The following is a 14,752-nucleotide window of genomic DNA, read 5'->3' as shown; positions in this document are numbered from 1 at the left end:
TAAATTATATTTAGGAGGGTATTAGTATTTATAGGGGGGCCTATAGTAGCTACTAGCTAGGCTTAGAGAACTTCTATAAAATATATTAGTAATAAGTTTTAAATATATTCTAAATAACTTATAGTAAGGAGCGTTCTAGTAATTATATATAACCTTTGTATAGAAGTCTATATATATTAGTATAACAAGTTAAGAATAGGTTAATAATATATTTACTTTTTACCTTATAGACCTCTATTATAGAGGGCTAGCTAGTCTTCTTAACCCTACTAACCTTATAGTAAGCTATATTAAGCCTATAATCTTTTTTAGTATAGGTATATAGAGTGCCCCTAGTACCTAGAATAGCCTAAGAATATTAGAACCTGTTTAGAACATATTTAGAACCTATTCTTACTCTATATAAGGTGCCCTTATTATTAATCTTAGTATAGTAGTAGCGCTCTCTACTCTCTATCTTAACTACCCTATTAGGGCTAACCACAGGCTATACCCTAATATTATCTAGGACGCGGCTAAGGGCAAGGTACTATTAATAGTGCTTCTATAACCTATTAAGAACACGTTCTAAACACGTTTTAATCTACTTACGTAGGATAAGAGGGATATATTAGTAATAGGTATAGTAGCAGCAGCTTATAGTGTTACTAGTATAGAATATATTTAGAATAGGTTTAGAACGTGTTGCAAAATCTTACGGCATAATGTTTAGTTAACCTCGCTTAGCTAGCTAGTAGAGCTTAGCACAGCCTAACCCTATGCTGAATACAAGTTCACGCAGCGCTAATTCCATGGTCATATGAACTGCGCCCTCCGTGTGTCAACAGGCGGAGACGGTGTGCGACGGGCTCCTTGTAGCGGACGGGTGAAGGTTGCTCTGTCGACGTCAGTGCTCAAAGAAACCAAAAACGCGTCGCGGGTCGGGTGAAGGCCCCACCCTGGTCTGCCCGCGCCTGTGTACCGGTACCCGTGCCAAGCCACTCATGCTTCCCAATTCATCCTCAGCGCGAGGTACGGTGTACCGCGGCACACACAGACACCTACCTTTGACAACTCTGATGGAAAACAGTTCAAACTGAATATCTGATTTATATGCAGTCATTCGAAGCTTGTTTACATTACTAACAATACTAACAGCAATAGTAACCGCAACAGATACACGGTATAGTAAAGCAAGCGATATTACATGACCACAGCACGCATAACACCCCCAGCCTCACAACTTAGCACCATGCTCCCTCTTTGCCAACACCCTCAAATCTTTCCTCAATATTTTGCCCGCCGGGCTCTTCGGAATAACATCCAAAAACACAACTCCACCCCTCAATTGCTTATGACTGGCCACTCTCCCCTTCACCCACTCTACAATCTGCTCTCCAGTGATCTTCCTACTGTCGGCAACAACATAGGCCCTGGGTACCTCGCTCGTCCCATCATCAGTCTCGACGCCAATCACCGCCACATCCAGAATGTCGTCGTGGCTCAGCAGTAAGGCTTCCAGCTCGGCGGGCGCAACCTGCATGCCCTTGTATTTGATGAGTTCCTTTTTGCGGTCGACAATGTAAAACAGGCCGTTGCGGAACTCGGCAATGTCGCCCGTGTGGAACCAGTCGCCAGTGAAGGCTTCAGCGTTTGCGGCCTCGTTTTGGTAGTGGCCTTTGCACACGACGGGCCCTTTGACAATGACTTCGCCGGGTTGGCCGGGCTCCACGTCGTTGCCGATCTCGTCGATGATGCGGGCTAGCATGTTCGAGATGAGGGCAGAGACGGACCCCGTGTCGTCTTTCATATCCATGGGCATAAGGGTCACGCTACCTGTTGTCTCAGATAGACCCCATGTTTGGCTGATGAAGCATTCGGGACCACCGAGCTTTTGACTAGCAGCATGTTGGAGCTCTTTGCCTAGTGGCGCGGCACCCGAGATGGCGACTTCGAGCGTCTTGAACTGATCTGTTGCTGCTGGGGACTTGGCAATGAGGAGGTAGATGGGTGGTACAGTGAAGAAGAAGGTAATCCTGTATCTCGCGTTGTATTCGAGAAACTGCACAAAGTCGAAACGGGGCATCCAGTACACAGATCCGGACATGTAGAATGGATTGATGAGGTAGCCTTGGATACCTGCGATGTGAGCGGTTGGTAAGTGGGCAATGGTTCGATATTCGAAGTTGGGCCGATTCTGCGCTAGCCATTCTTTGAACATGTCGCCTGGGATGACGGCTTCTGCTACCATATTCCGGTGAGACAGCATGACACCTGTTAAGCATCAGCATAGCGTCGATATTGGCAATCGGATTTATAGACGAACCTTTGGGTAACCCAGTCGTCCCAGAACTGTAGATCAAGACCACGAGGCTAATCTCCAACTCCCGTGGATCTGTAATCTTCACCCAAGGCAGCTTTTGATCATGATCGATCAAATTCTCTCCCAACTCCCCATTCTTCTGAATTTTCCATAGCCCTTGCCCTCACTCATTAATAAAACTCGTCCCCCGCCATTTGCTCCCCATCCAGCCTCCTCTGCAGCTTTGATCGCTACGTCTTTGGTGGCTTCAACAGTGACTAAAATCTTTGATTGAGCGCCTTGGATTTGCTTACTGAGCTCACTGGCTGTGCTTGTTGCAGATGCAGCCGAAAGAACACCACTTGCACCGATGATACCGTATGCTAGAACGGGGAGCAAATAATGGCCCGTGGAAATCACAGAACATATATCTTGACCTGCACCTTGGACGCCGATGTCGAAGTGTTTGCGGAGAGCTGCTGACGTTGCGTGAGTGAGGTCGCGAGCCCGCGAGATGGTTAGTGTGAGTGTTGGGTCAGCGGCTGAGATATGGATTGGCTGGTCAGGATTCTTTAAAGACTCCTCAGAATCTATTGATGGTTAGTAAGGAATTTTGGGCACGATCCTATTTCACCAGCCTCTGATTCCAAGTAATGTTGAATTATTAGATATCACAATTATACATACCGAACAATAGCGTCAGGATATCAACGTCTGGTATAGGATACGTTTTAGCTGCTCTGTATATGATACCATCTGGCGTCTTCTCAACGATTGTCGTCATCGCGACGATTTTAAAAGTATTGGTCTGTGGTCCAAGGGAAGGAACAATGAAGATGGCAAAATACTTATACTGGAATCTTGGAAGTGATGGATATAGTATATACTGAAAAACGGTATTTATGCTTACCCTATCAAGGGGATATTTATGGCATGTTACGACAATAACAATGGGCAGTCTTTCACTTTGTAGATCTATGGTTCCTCGGCTTCCAACTTGGTCGTATCGGGGTCCTTCGGTAACCATGTTGGTTGTCGGTAACTCTGTCAGTACTAGTGAGTAAGCGGGGTATGATCAATGGCGTCACTTCAGCAACGTGAATTGGCGAGTTTGCAACAAGATCAGGGCCTCTACCAGCCGACACAGAGTCTTTGCTAGAGTCTTTGCTCAAGTGTACTCTCGATAGTCACTTCTGTGATGTTGCAATGCAAAATCAAGCTTGGCGCTTGCGGCTCGGCTCGTTGTCCTCTGGATCCTCGGCTGCACCGTCGCTGGCATCAGATCTGTCAATCTCATTAGCATCTCCAGCCTTCTTCGACTTTTTCTTTCTTTTGCGCTTCTTCTTGCCCGTGGGCTTCTCAGAAGGTTCTGTGTTGGTTGAGACCGTCTTCGTGTCCATCGGCAGCACTGCCGGTCGTGCAATTGCTGGAAGGTCACTGACGCTGCCTATGTTCCTACGCATCCCCCGAGGATTTTGCTGCTCGAGCAAAGCCACGTACTCGGCGGTGCGCTTTGTGTGTTCAACCTTGGTCATAATTTTCCAGTCTCCTGGCACGTCGGCTTCTCTCCATTTGCGCCATATGTCTTCGTGCATAACACTTCCACTCAACACAACAAAAGCGCAACTGTTCCATAGCGTGTGTACTGCCTGTATAGGCAACCACTTGTCGCGCAATTGCCCGTGCTCTTTGAGCCAGTGGGCAACTTTCGCTGGAGTTGGACATATGTTACGCAAATGGGGCTCGATATATATGGTCCGCTGGTCCCAGAAGGCGAGACCATTATCATCAATCTCTTCGAACGAGTTTTCAGGCAGAAACTTGGGCGGATACGTTGCGGGCTTACGTCGAATGTAGTAGCAGTTGCTTGATACTTCAAGTATCTCCGAGGGGTATCTTTCAAGGGCTTCGAGGAGGAGCTTTTGAGTGGCCGCAGGCTTTAATTTTGATATGTAAGGGTGGTCGAGGATGGCTACCAGGTGGACGACTGTGAACAAAAGATTAGTCTGACTGGCTGGCAGCTGCATTGGGCTATGTACACTGCTCTTTGCCATCCACTGCCCTGTAGCGCTCCTTCAGCCAGCGTGCCCGCTCCTCTTCCTGATGCGCATAGTCGGTGAAGATCAATTCGATACCAGCAGCAAGTTGACCTAAGTACTCGGGTGTGATAGGCCTAGTCGTGAATCTTGGACCGCGCGCCACGGGCTCAGGGTCGGTTTGCATAGGCTCGGGCGCTGGAGAAGTGGTGCTTGTCTCCTGCATGGCCTTGATGAGCCCATCCTCCTGATTGTTACCGCCATCTTCTGGTACCTTGGGAGTAGTCTTGACAGCTTTGGGGCGTTTGGTTTCATGGAAGCCTTTGAGCCTAAGAGCTCTCGGGACGAACATTATTCGCGAAATAGAGCCAGATAGGCGGCCAGCTCAAAGAGAAGATTAATCAGAGAGGAGCATTTTTCAAATGGTTTTTGGGCACCTAGGTAGGAGCTTGAATGCGGAGCCGTCGCGGGAGAGCGACGCGTCGAAATCGCGCACAGGCCTACGTCAGTCTGAAATTCCACCTCACTTGCAACCGCGCCATTGACAACCTCTCCGCAACAAGTTCACGTGCAGCTCCGGTTGCTTCTTCCCACTCTGCCAAATCTCCTAACCTAGCATCCGCCACAATGCCGAAAGAGAAAAACTACAATCCTGTACAAGAAGCCAAAAAGGCCGAGAAGCAGAAACAAATACGCAAACAAAAAGCCACACTCCAAGCGCAACGCAATGAGAAACTCGCACGACGCAACCCCCATCGTATACAGCGCGACATTGACAGCCTAAAGGAGCTAGATCAAGCTGGGTCCATACGGCCTCATGAGCGACAACGGTTGCAGGAATTAGAGAAAGACCTTGCGGCCGTGAACAAGGCGAGAGCGGCACTGGGCGACAAAGCACCCGTCTTCAAGCCAGAACGCCGATTCGACGACGACAACGAGAGAGAGCGAGGAGATAGGGGCGGGCGAGGAGGACGAGGTGGCAGAGGCGGCGGTGTGCTAGGCAAGCGTACACGAGATGGTCACCGAAAGGAACAAGACAGCAGTGACACAGACGAGGACGTTCGAGATATCCCCATGCCACGCGATACACCGCCACCCATCCCACGTCGTTATCAGCAAAAGCAGTCGCAGGCAGCCGATGACGAAGCACCGGCCGAGCCCAAGAAGCCTACCATTGTCTACGAAGCGGCGCCACAGGTACGCAACTTGCTCAAGGAGGCGACGAGATTTATGCCTGCGTCTGTCGCGCAAAAGGTCAAGTTGGCAAAAGGTGAAGGAAGGCTCCTGGAACCAGAGGAGTTTGACCAGCTACGGGAAGAGGGCTATATGGACGGGAAGATCGCAGGTGGTAAGGAGAAAGAGCCAGTCGTGGAGACCGATCCTGAGCTTGAAGCCTTGCTGAGGTCAGAAACTACTACGGTCCAGCAAGATGCTGAGCAGGCTGTCGAGGCTGCGATTCAAGAGGCAGAACACGACATGATGGCGGCAGAGGCGAGAGGAGAAATCATTGGGATAACATCAGAAGCCGCCGTTGCTGAGAAGAACCTTAGACATGTGCAGATGGAGGAGGTCGAGGATGAGGACCGGTAGCTTCTCTCTCCCAAAGAAGCTGTTTGCATGTCATTCTGCTGTTGTTTCTGCTGTAACGTGGCCTAGAGTCCTTTTGTGTTGGGAAGAGCGCATGCTGTCGATCAGACTCGTCACGTCGCTTCAAAAATTGGCAGTTGCGTGCCTGAAGGCAGTGCGAGTTGACACGAGCCACTTTCACAGATCAATGTGGCATGAGAAGACAAGGGTCAACTGAGATGTGTATTCATTCCATTTGTGTGGTAGACGGGTATAATATAAGGCATCTTGCCAAAGGTATGTATCCACCTAGCACAAATCTGTCTTCATGCCGAAGGTCGTGAGCCGTCGAAGCAGCCGTCTATTTCTTGTTGCCAGACAGAGTGTCGCTGACGGTCTGGCCAGCACTGCTGAGGCTGTCCTGGACAGAGCCTAGAACGCCCTTGCCCTGCTCCTGGGCGTTGTCACCGCCGGAGCGAGTGGCATCACCAGCCTTCTGGGTGGCGGACTTGTTGCCCTCTGAGGACGGTGTTAGTACGTCGATGCGTGAGGAGTGGGAGGGGCTCAAGGATGACGTACCTGGCTGAACGGCTCCAGCGACCTTGTCACCAAGACCAGAGACATTCTCAGAGGCCTTCTGGGTAGTGGACTTCTGGGAGTCGGGAGTGACTGGGGGAGTGTCAGTACAGAGTGGGCAGATGGAGGTGAGGGTGCTGGTGCTTACTCTTCTCCTGCGCCTGCTCGCCGAGACCCTTGCGGAGGTTGTCAGACATGGTGATTGGGGGTTGGTTGGTGGTTTGGTTGTTTGGTTGGCGGGGTGTTTTTGGTGAAGAGTGTTTGGGGTGGGTGTAGTTGAAGTTGAGTCGAGTTTGGATTTGTTGGTGGATGAAGGTTCGAGGGGAAAGGGTGAGAGGTGTCTATTATATAGACGTTTGGTTCAGAGGAGCACGGCAGCCTACGACAATCGTACGTCATTTCCCGCGAGGGCAGCAGGCGCGAGTTGCAGCACCGGGGCTCTCACCTTGCGCCAGCCATATTACTTGGAACTTGGACAGTCGCAATCTGGCACGGCTGGGAACAGGTTACGGCATATCATTACTCTAGTTAGCAGGTGGTAGGTTACGCTCAATACTATAGTAAAGTAATCGTTGGACTTTGCAACTCCCCCTGGTAACTGTTCCATGGCTACAAGCCCAGGGTCACCGTGGATGGTACAAGGTGCTGTTTGTGGCCGATTAGCAAGTAGGACATGATGGTCTGGATGGCAGTTCGCAGTAGCGAGTCGTACCGGTACCGGTAAGGCTGCAACCGCAACCGCAACCGCAAGGGAACCAACAGGTACTCTAACCCCAAGGCTCCAATAAGCTACTCTACCTATGCTGTTGTTCTTTCACATACTTACACATGTGGGTTTCTAAAGGGTCCAGCGTGATCTTGCTGGGATGGTAAAGCGTTGTGGCAGCCACAACTCGTCACAGTTGGCAGATCAGTGCATACGGGGGGCTGCCACTCATGGGACTTTTGGGCCTTTGCCATGGCAATTGTCGTCATTGGGAACGGCTCAAGTGGAGGTTGAGGCACGAATAGCATGTGCTTGCCCCACTATGCAGAGTAGGTACCGGTACCGGTTACTGGACTGTACGGTACTACTACTTACCTACACACTCATGAGGCAATCCTTACCAGCCGTGGCGCCGACGGTCGCAACTTCACTGGCTGGCTTCACAATCAAGGCGAGCACACACGCATGCATGCAATCTAGAATACAGTAAGGCCTGCTTTTGCTCAGTCCAGTCTACCGAGAAGGAGAATACTACTACTACTCTATACTCTCTAGGGCTCGAGGGGATGGGGTTCAGCCACTCTCTACGTCCTTCGCCACATCTCTTGGCGCTTTCATCATATCCCCACAGCCAGTTTAAGAGCCCATCTCTTCCAATCCACTTTTACCCCATTGATCATCTTAATCGCCCACAGTGACGTGATGCAGCGTGAAAAGTAATACTACTGCCTTCCTAGATCTTTTCCTAGGCTCGGCTCGCCAGCAGACGTTTGGACGACAACCACGTTGGCTACACTCCACGGAGCAGCTTTGGCTTACCGGCACTGGTAGACCACCACGGCAATCTTCAAGCGAAACCCACCGCAGAAAACGTTGCTAGACTCTGACATGCGCGCTGCATATTGTTTGCACGTCATCCCACAGTTGTGTGCAGGCTAGAGAAGAGGACGAGGACACACTGGAGGACAGCTTCATGCTGTCTGGCTCACCAGGCCGGTGAGCAGTCATATGCCTCTCAAGCCGACCAAACACGGCTCACTTTGCTGACCGAGTCTAACCGATACCACTTTCCCCCTGTCGACCATATGAGCTTGCTTTCGATGAACAGCTTGGTTAGCTGAAAGTGGACGTTTCCCGGGGCGCGTGGCACATCCCGTCGTCGAATGATGAGTAGCACCCTGTCGTCCTCCGTAGTTTAAACCTCTCCTGTAGGTGCAGCATCCGACTATGATGAACCTCTCATCGTCACGTGACCCATCTCTAGAGTACGAAAACCTTACTGTCCTCAGGCCATTTCATAGGACCATATTCAGATGAAATCTCAATACAAGAATCTGCATCGAACAACGCACGCCTCTTACGACCGATCAAGCAGCCTTGTCACCATGCGTTCGTCTTACCAATCAGGGTTCAGAAAGCCCATGGCTATGTTTCAAGACACTCCACAAAACTATGTTTCCTTGACAAACCAGACATCATCACTCGCAGCCCATGGGGTCCACGTAGGTTGGAGCCTGACAACGCTCCTCTCCTTCACGGGTACACTGAAGCAAACCTCCTGCCAGCTCGGGAACTAAGTCGCTCTCCATCGCCATTGCCCAGCCCAAGCCAGCGCTCGCGTGATCCGCAGGCATGCTCTTCTGCAGCCTCATCGTGCTGATGATGCCACAGGTCTTGACGATCAAAGGTCGGGGTTTGCGAACAGGGAAGGTCGTAATGGCCTTCCTCTGTCACGATGCTTCAGACTGGGTTTTTTGGTTTGTAGAACAACGCTGTAGAAGCAGTTCAGCCCTGTCGGAGTGCCAGCATTACATCTCATCTCATGCCCGATGACCAGACCATGTGTTAGACGGAATCGAAATCGTGCTCTTGGTCTACTTTCGTCACTACCATGGTGTATTTTGGCTGTATAAATCCACATAGCTATGCCCTTGTTGTCTCGATTTCGTAGCTGTCTCAAACAGAACCTTTCGATTTCCTAAGAGCACACTGCTGTTGGCTCCGAGGCTTTATCATTCTTCAAGATGAAATTTATTTCCCCACTCATCTCTCTCGCTCTATACTTGGGTTCTGCCACTGCAGACTATGCTGAAAATGCGGCTTCCGCGATCAATACTTTGCAAACAAAGTTTTATTTCACAGAGACGGGCTTATGGTACGACCTGTATCCTCCTCAGCCCCATCGACCCAAGCCTAATGATACTTGCAGGGACAACCTATGGTGGCAGTCTGGCAACTTTCTTGAGACCATTGCTCGTTTCGGCCAACTTGACTCTGCTTTCAAACCGACAGCCATGGACATCATCTCCAACACATATGCTAGATCAGGCAACCTAGCAGGAGCTAATAGATGGGTCAACACATATTACGACGACATGGGCTGGTGGGCCTTGGCCTGGATCGCCTCGTATGATCTCACTGGCGACACCAAGTACCTAGACACTGCCAAACACCTCTTCGAAGACATGACCACTGGCTGGACCACCCCTTGCGGTGGAATCTGGTGGAGCAAGGACAAAAACTACGTCGCCGCCATCTCCAACGAACTCTTCCTCTCCGTAGCCGCACACCTCGCCAACCGCGTCTCTGGTTCCGAAAAGCAAGACTATATCCACTGGGCCCAGCAAGAATGGGACTGGTTCCGTTCCTCGCCGCTCATCAACCCCGACAATCTCATCAACGACGGCCTCAACGCAGACTGCAAGAATAATGGCCAACCAACCTACACCTACAACCAAGGCGTCATCCTCGCCGCCCTCAGTGAACTAGCACGCGCAACCGGCGACGCTTCCCTCGTCGACCGCGCAAACTCCATCGCCTCCGCCGTCATGACCAAGCTGTCCGACCGCGGCATCCTCACAGAGCCCCGTGCCGAGGCCCTGGACATACAAGCTGCATTGTTCAAGGGCCCGTTTGTTCGTGGCTTGTCCACGCTCAATCAGTACAAGCGCAGGCAGGAGTTTACCGACTTCTTGAGAAGGAATGCGGACTCGGCGTGGGCGCAGCCAAAGGTTGATGGGCTCATGGTGGATCGCTGGCAAGGGGGGAGTGCGAATGCGAATGCGGGGAGTCAGGGGGCCGGGATTGATGTCCTGGTTGCTGCGGCGCAGACGATGTGAATGAAACTGGAGTTTGTCACCGGGGATTGGTGGGCGTTATTTGTTCAATGTGAACTAGGGGTGTTTGTATATAGGAGCGCGGATTTCATTGGATTTCATTGAATTTCACGTTTGGAGTTGTTTGGAGAACTATAGCTATCACATGCGGTACACTGCCAATGATATTTGGGGTAACCTGAATCTACGACTTTAGTTCAGATATAGTCCAGGCAATTGACGTGCATGCTACCTTCTTCCAGTTATGTCGTCAGCATCCTGGTAGCGAATTTCCAATATCGCTTCATCAAGGTTTTGCCGGTTGGTGTGCTAGGACAATGGATCCCATAGTGCATGGGTGAAACTGTGTGGGTAGGTAGTTGAATAAAGAAGTCTGTCAGGACGAGGGGTGGATCTTGACTAAAGACCCTGTAGTTGCGTTATCTTAGTGTTGCGACCTGCCTGGTGAAAAGCGGTGTTTGACTTTCATCACTACACCAATGAAACAAAGTCTCTGCATCTACTGGTCTCTTTATTCCTCAATGCACTGTGGAATCTTCCTGTTTGCCATCGTGCAGGCGGATTATAGAGACTCGTTTGCTGTATCCACGTAGTGCTGGCCTGATGGCTGCGCGCACAAGGTTTCCGCTCACATCCATACAACACATTCGCACATGGCGGTCTTCGGTGCAACTGGCTCGCCGCTGTCCCAAATCGTGGCTGGACCGCTCTCCTTCTCCAATTGTTGCGATACTGAAGACATGTGGGATCAGGTTCGGACGTTCCACCAGTTCTGGTAAGTCGCATGACATCACCGGCATCCGAGGCTACCTATCCACCACTCGTCTTGCCAACACCACCAGGCTGCCATTACTCCGATTTACATCACACGCAATGGCTCGCATCAGGGTAATTTTCTCAGCATCTTGGTAAGGAGAACAGTCACTCATACTACAAGCAGGAACAGAACAAAAAGATCGAAGAGGTGCTCGCTTCCACGGCAGATCAAGGGGCGCAAATCGACCAAGTAGCGAAGATTCGACGCTGGTTCCGGCCCCAGGATGATAGCGTATACTTTCCTGTTGTCCAGGACCTCGTCAACGGGAGAATGTCCACGGACGAGGCAAGCACCAGGATTTTCGGGCAAATCGACGAAAAGATCGCTGCCAGCAAAGTGGACGATGTAAACTATCTGGACCTCTGGTACAGCATCATCCACTCGGCAAGGCGCATCGACTACCGGGACATGAAGCAGCGCGACCAGGTGGCAGACCTAGTAGATTTAATCGAAAAGTTCAAGTCTCACTCGATACCGGACAATGCAAAATACAATCACTTGTATGAGTCATTGACTGATTTCTCCACGGCAAGTCGAGAAGCCTACAATGATACCCCGGTAGCACAGGACGGCTTTATCGACATTGAGTGTGCTGCCTGGGCCAATATGAACTACTTCTTCGCTCGCATCACCGATAAAGGCCTCCAGGATCTTTCCATATACGCCATCTGGGCGCTGCGCGACGCACTGGAGACTGACCACCAAGACGACCGCGAAGCCACCGCTGCCCAAAAGTACGACGCCCATGTCCCCGCCGCATCAGCCTGGATCACGGGAGCCGGACGAACCCTCTTCACCAAAAAAGTAGATCTTACACCCACTGACCCCAAGCAAGGCAACCCCGCAAAAGGAGGCGAGCTATGGAAAGGCAAACCAGAGTTCAGCCAGCAACGATGGCTCTTCTGGAAAGAACGATTTGCAAGCATTGCGGGAATGGACAACGTCAGAGAGTACACACGCAATATAGCAAAGACCTCTGTGCAGGAGATGGAACGCGCGGAGACGTCTGAGCACGTCTAGAAGGCGTGACTTGGCTTGGCTACCTCGACGCTCTGATTACTGTGTAGTCGAAAAGGAGCCACTGACCCGCCACCAGCCGTGACCACGGTACAGAAGGAGATGCCGGTACACGGCCACCTAGCATAGACCCCGTTATCTTATTCCCTGTATGCAACGCCATCTACGCACCCCACCGCTTTGAAAACTCTGGGGCGCGCGGACTGCTATATGAATTATATACTCAACTTGAAAGAAAACTTCCCTGGCTATTTGGCTACTTGCAATGACTCTTTGAATTCCCCTCCTTGATGCATGAATCTTGATTGTGATCCAGCATAGCATGGTACCTTTTACTGCTCACCGCTGGGTTCTAGGTGGGTGTTTGGCTGGGCGGCTGGTTGGCTTTGAGAATGTGTATAGGATGTGCATGGCATGTGAACTCGTGCTGGAAGGTTTCAGGTGGGTGTACGTACCGTTGGTTTGGGGATACGGTTGAAGTGCTTGCGTTTGACAATTGGGATGGGCTGATGTATCGAGTAGTGTGTGGGATCGGGGATGTCATAGTGTGTACGGTCTCGCAGCCAGGGGTTGAGAAAGACGGTGATTTGGAAGTTCATATGCTCAGGGAGGTATGGCGATTGCATTCTTGAATTGATTTCGTGGAGAACCCCCGGTCTATATTCCATAACTACCAACGTTGTTTGTCGTTCCATTCGTTAGGAGGCTGTGAGATCCCCATGCGGTCCTACCGGCTTAAATGTAGGCAGTACCCGGTCCCACAATACATGTAGAAGGATCCTTGGATCTTCCAGTGAAAAATGCATCAACTCAATGCACAGGTGACGCAAACGATACACGCCTTCTTCTTGCGCTGGCGCTCTACAAAGTTATGCCAGGAGCGCTCCAACATCGCCTCGACATAACAGGTAGGCTCGTCGTCTCTTGTGTGCAAGAAGAGAGGTTTGCCATTGTCGCGGAAGTTGGACGGTTCGCTGTTGTCAGGGTGGGTCTCGAAGCACTCATGACAGCGTCTGTGCGACTTTAGCGGAGTTGAAATACCTGAAGCTGGCGTTGAGAATGTGCTTGAGGTGTTGGGCTGACTTCTTGGTACAGCTTGCAAGATGGGTTTGCTCGATTTTCTCCTTAGCCCCTGGGCCAGAGGTCATTCAACATGACCTAGGTGTGTGGCTCTGACAAGCGATCTACGTAATTTGCTGCTATTGTTTGGCAGAACGCATAGCAGGTTGACGCCTGCGTAGAGATGACTATGCAGCATCAAAATGGGGGAATTAGAAGAAGCTCATTCGGATGCTGTACGATGAGGATGCCGTGTTTATGTGCTAGCGACTTGAAAAAGAACATTGCTGCACATTTAGCATGACCATTAGCATTTTTTTGAGAAGAAGCACTCGAATAATATTTCGAGGCCCAAACTCCACATGCGCGCGTAATTCAGTCGGTCGTGCAATTGCTGCACAGTTGGGCGTTGGTGTAGAGGTTCGGGAGTGGAAGAGGAGGCCGCACCAGCCACAGTGGCTGAGGACTTGGCGGATGCGGCCCTAGCGGGATAACCGCACACTGGCTCGACCAGAACTTCAATATTCACCGACCGACGACAACCCCACAACTAACACGACAGGTATTGCGCCAACACCGTCAACATGCGTACCTACGACGACTCCTTCAGCGGTCAGAAGATCTACCCGGGCAAGGTGCGTTCCTGCCGTCCCTCTGCTGGGCGAACTCCCCCCGTCGGCCGCCAGACGTCGCACTTGCGCTTCCCCCGAGACCTAGCCTGGCGGAGGGAAGGATGACGAAGACGACGACAATGATGATGTGGGCGAACAACAGGTGCTAATTGCATCTACAGGGCAAGCTCTACGTCCGCGGTGACAGCAAGATCTTCCGCTTCCAAAACGGCAAGACCGAGTCCCTCTTCCTCCAGCGCAAGAACCCTCGCAAGATTCACTGGACCACCCTGTACCGAAGGGCGCACAAGAAGGGTATCTCTGAGGTGAGTCGCTCCCACTCCAATGCCCAGTTGTTCGTGGTATGAGGGGTTATAGAAGGCGAGACATGACATCAGTCTGCATCTTGCGGACAGACGCAAACAACACGAAGACGACACCCCTCTTGAAGCACACCACTGACCACCATCACCCCAACAGGAAGTCGCCAAGAAGCGCACCCGCCGCACAGTCAAGCACCAGCGTGCCATCGTCGGTGCCTCGCTCGATGTGATCAAGGAGCGCCGTTCCCAGCGACCCGAGGCCCGCGCCGCTGCCCGCAGCGCCGCCGTCAAGGAGGGCAAGGAGAAGAAGGCCGAGGCCGACGCAAAGAAGAAGGCAGAGAAGGCCAAGAACGCTGCTGCCGGACGGGGCCAGGCCGCAAAGGTCAGCAAGCAGGGTGCCAAGGGCGCCGCACCAAAGGTGCAGGCAAGGACTCGTTAAACTCTGCTGTGTGCGCTGTACTATGCTGCGTTAGAAGTCGGGGGTGTTCCCTTTCTCCCTTCCCTCTTACCTAACCCTCTGAGAGCTTTTCCCTGATAACTACTCTACGGGAAAAGAAAATATGGAATGAATGGAATGGCTTGAAAATATGGCTCTGACACAATTTTTTTTTCTTTCAGGGCGCGCGCGACACGTTGCCGCACTG

At 51.3% G+C, this 14,752-nt stretch overlaps 9 protein-coding genes across 9 annotated transcripts; 4 read left to right on the top strand and 5 right to left on the bottom strand.

Moving 5' to 3' along the window:
• Nucleotides 1-1,216: 1,216 nt before the first annotated feature.
• On the bottom strand, nt 1,217-2,230 carry IAQ61_008742 (uncharacterized protein; the record flags this gene model as incomplete). The annotated part of the gene is made up of 1 exon (XM_003836330.2): nt 1,217-2,230. One exon carries the CDS (start codon nt 2,228-2,230, stop codon nt 1,217-1,219), a length of 1,014 nt encoding a protein of 337 aa, XP_003836378.2.
• A 183-nt stretch (nt 2,231-2,413) lies between these two features.
• Nucleotides 2,414-3,037, bottom strand: IAQ61_008741 (uncharacterized protein; the record flags this gene model as incomplete). Its single annotated transcript, XM_066098108.1, has 2 exons — nt 2,414-2,863; nt 3,035-3,037. 2 exons carry the CDS (start codon nt 3,035-3,037, stop codon nt 2,414-2,416), a joined length of 453 nt encoding a protein of 150 aa, XP_065951747.1.
• A 458-nt stretch (nt 3,038-3,495) lies between these two features.
• Nucleotides 3,496-4,669, bottom strand: IAQ61_008740 (uncharacterized protein; the record flags this gene model as incomplete). The annotated part of the gene is made up of 2 exons (XM_003836329.1): nt 3,496-4,268; nt 4,321-4,669. The coding sequence occupies 2 exons, from the start codon at nt 4,667-4,669 to the stop codon at nt 3,496-3,498; spliced, it is 1,122 nt and encodes a 373-aa protein (XP_003836377.1).
• Nucleotides 4,670-4,944: 275 nt separating this feature from the next.
• Nucleotides 4,945-5,907, top strand: IAQ61_008739 (uncharacterized protein; the record flags this gene model as incomplete). Its single annotated transcript, XM_003836328.1, has 1 exon — nt 4,945-5,907. One exon carries the CDS (start codon nt 4,945-4,947, stop codon nt 5,905-5,907), a length of 963 nt encoding a protein of 320 aa, XP_003836376.1.
• Nucleotides 5,908-6,244: 337 nt separating this feature from the next.
• Nucleotides 6,245-7,105, bottom strand: IAQ61_008738 (uncharacterized protein; the record flags this gene model as incomplete). Its single annotated transcript, XM_003836327.2, has 3 exons — nt 6,608-7,105; nt 6,463-6,552; nt 6,245-6,402 (listed from the first exon to the last, which is right to left on the bottom strand). Exons 1-3 carry the CDS (start codon nt 6,654-6,656, stop codon nt 6,245-6,247), a joined length of 297 nt encoding a protein of 98 aa, XP_003836375.1. The 5' UTR covers nt 6,657-7,105.
• Nucleotides 7,106-9,189: 2,084 nt separating this feature from the next.
• Nucleotides 9,190-10,284, top strand: IAQ61_008737 (uncharacterized protein; the record flags this gene model as incomplete). Its single annotated transcript, XM_003836325.2, has 2 exons — nt 9,190-9,320; nt 9,375-10,284. 2 exons carry the CDS (start codon nt 9,190-9,192, stop codon nt 10,282-10,284), a joined length of 1,041 nt encoding a protein of 346 aa, XP_003836373.2.
• An 870-nt stretch (nt 10,285-11,154) lies between these two features.
• On the top strand, nt 11,155-12,118 carry IAQ61_008736 (uncharacterized protein; the record flags this gene model as incomplete). Its single annotated transcript, XM_066098107.1, has 2 exons — nt 11,155-11,169; nt 11,222-12,118. The coding sequence occupies 2 exons, from the start codon at nt 11,155-11,157 to the stop codon at nt 12,116-12,118; spliced, it is 912 nt and encodes a 303-aa protein (XP_065951746.1).
• A 349-nt stretch (nt 12,119-12,467) lies between these two features.
• On the bottom strand, nt 12,468-13,247 carry IAQ61_008735 (uncharacterized protein; the record flags this gene model as incomplete). The annotated part of the gene is made up of 3 exons (XM_066098106.1): nt 12,468-12,542; nt 12,571-12,785; nt 12,935-13,247. Coding segments are annotated over 3 exons (603 nt in total), but the record flags the coding sequence as incomplete, so codon positions are not given.
• A 511-nt stretch (nt 13,248-13,758) lies between these two features.
• RPL24 (60S ribosomal protein eL24) lies at nt 13,759-14,547 on the top strand (the record flags this gene model as incomplete). The annotated part of the gene is made up of 3 exons (XM_003836322.1): nt 13,759-13,809; nt 13,968-14,111; nt 14,266-14,547. The coding sequence occupies 3 exons, from the start codon at nt 13,759-13,761 to the stop codon at nt 14,545-14,547; spliced, it is 477 nt and encodes a 158-aa protein (XP_003836370.1).
• Between the last annotated feature and the right edge of the window lie 205 nt (nt 14,548-14,752).

This window comes from Plenodomus lingam (genome assembly GCF_022343315.1).
Source record: "Plenodomus lingam strain CAN1 chromosome Unknown contig_5, whole genome shotgun sequence".
Lineage (NCBI taxonomy): Eukaryota > Fungi > Ascomycota > Dothideomycetes > Pleosporales > Leptosphaeriaceae > Plenodomus > Plenodomus lingam.
The sequence above is the reverse complement of the archived record's forward strand: the minus strand, read 5'-3'. Positions and strand labels throughout refer to the sequence as shown.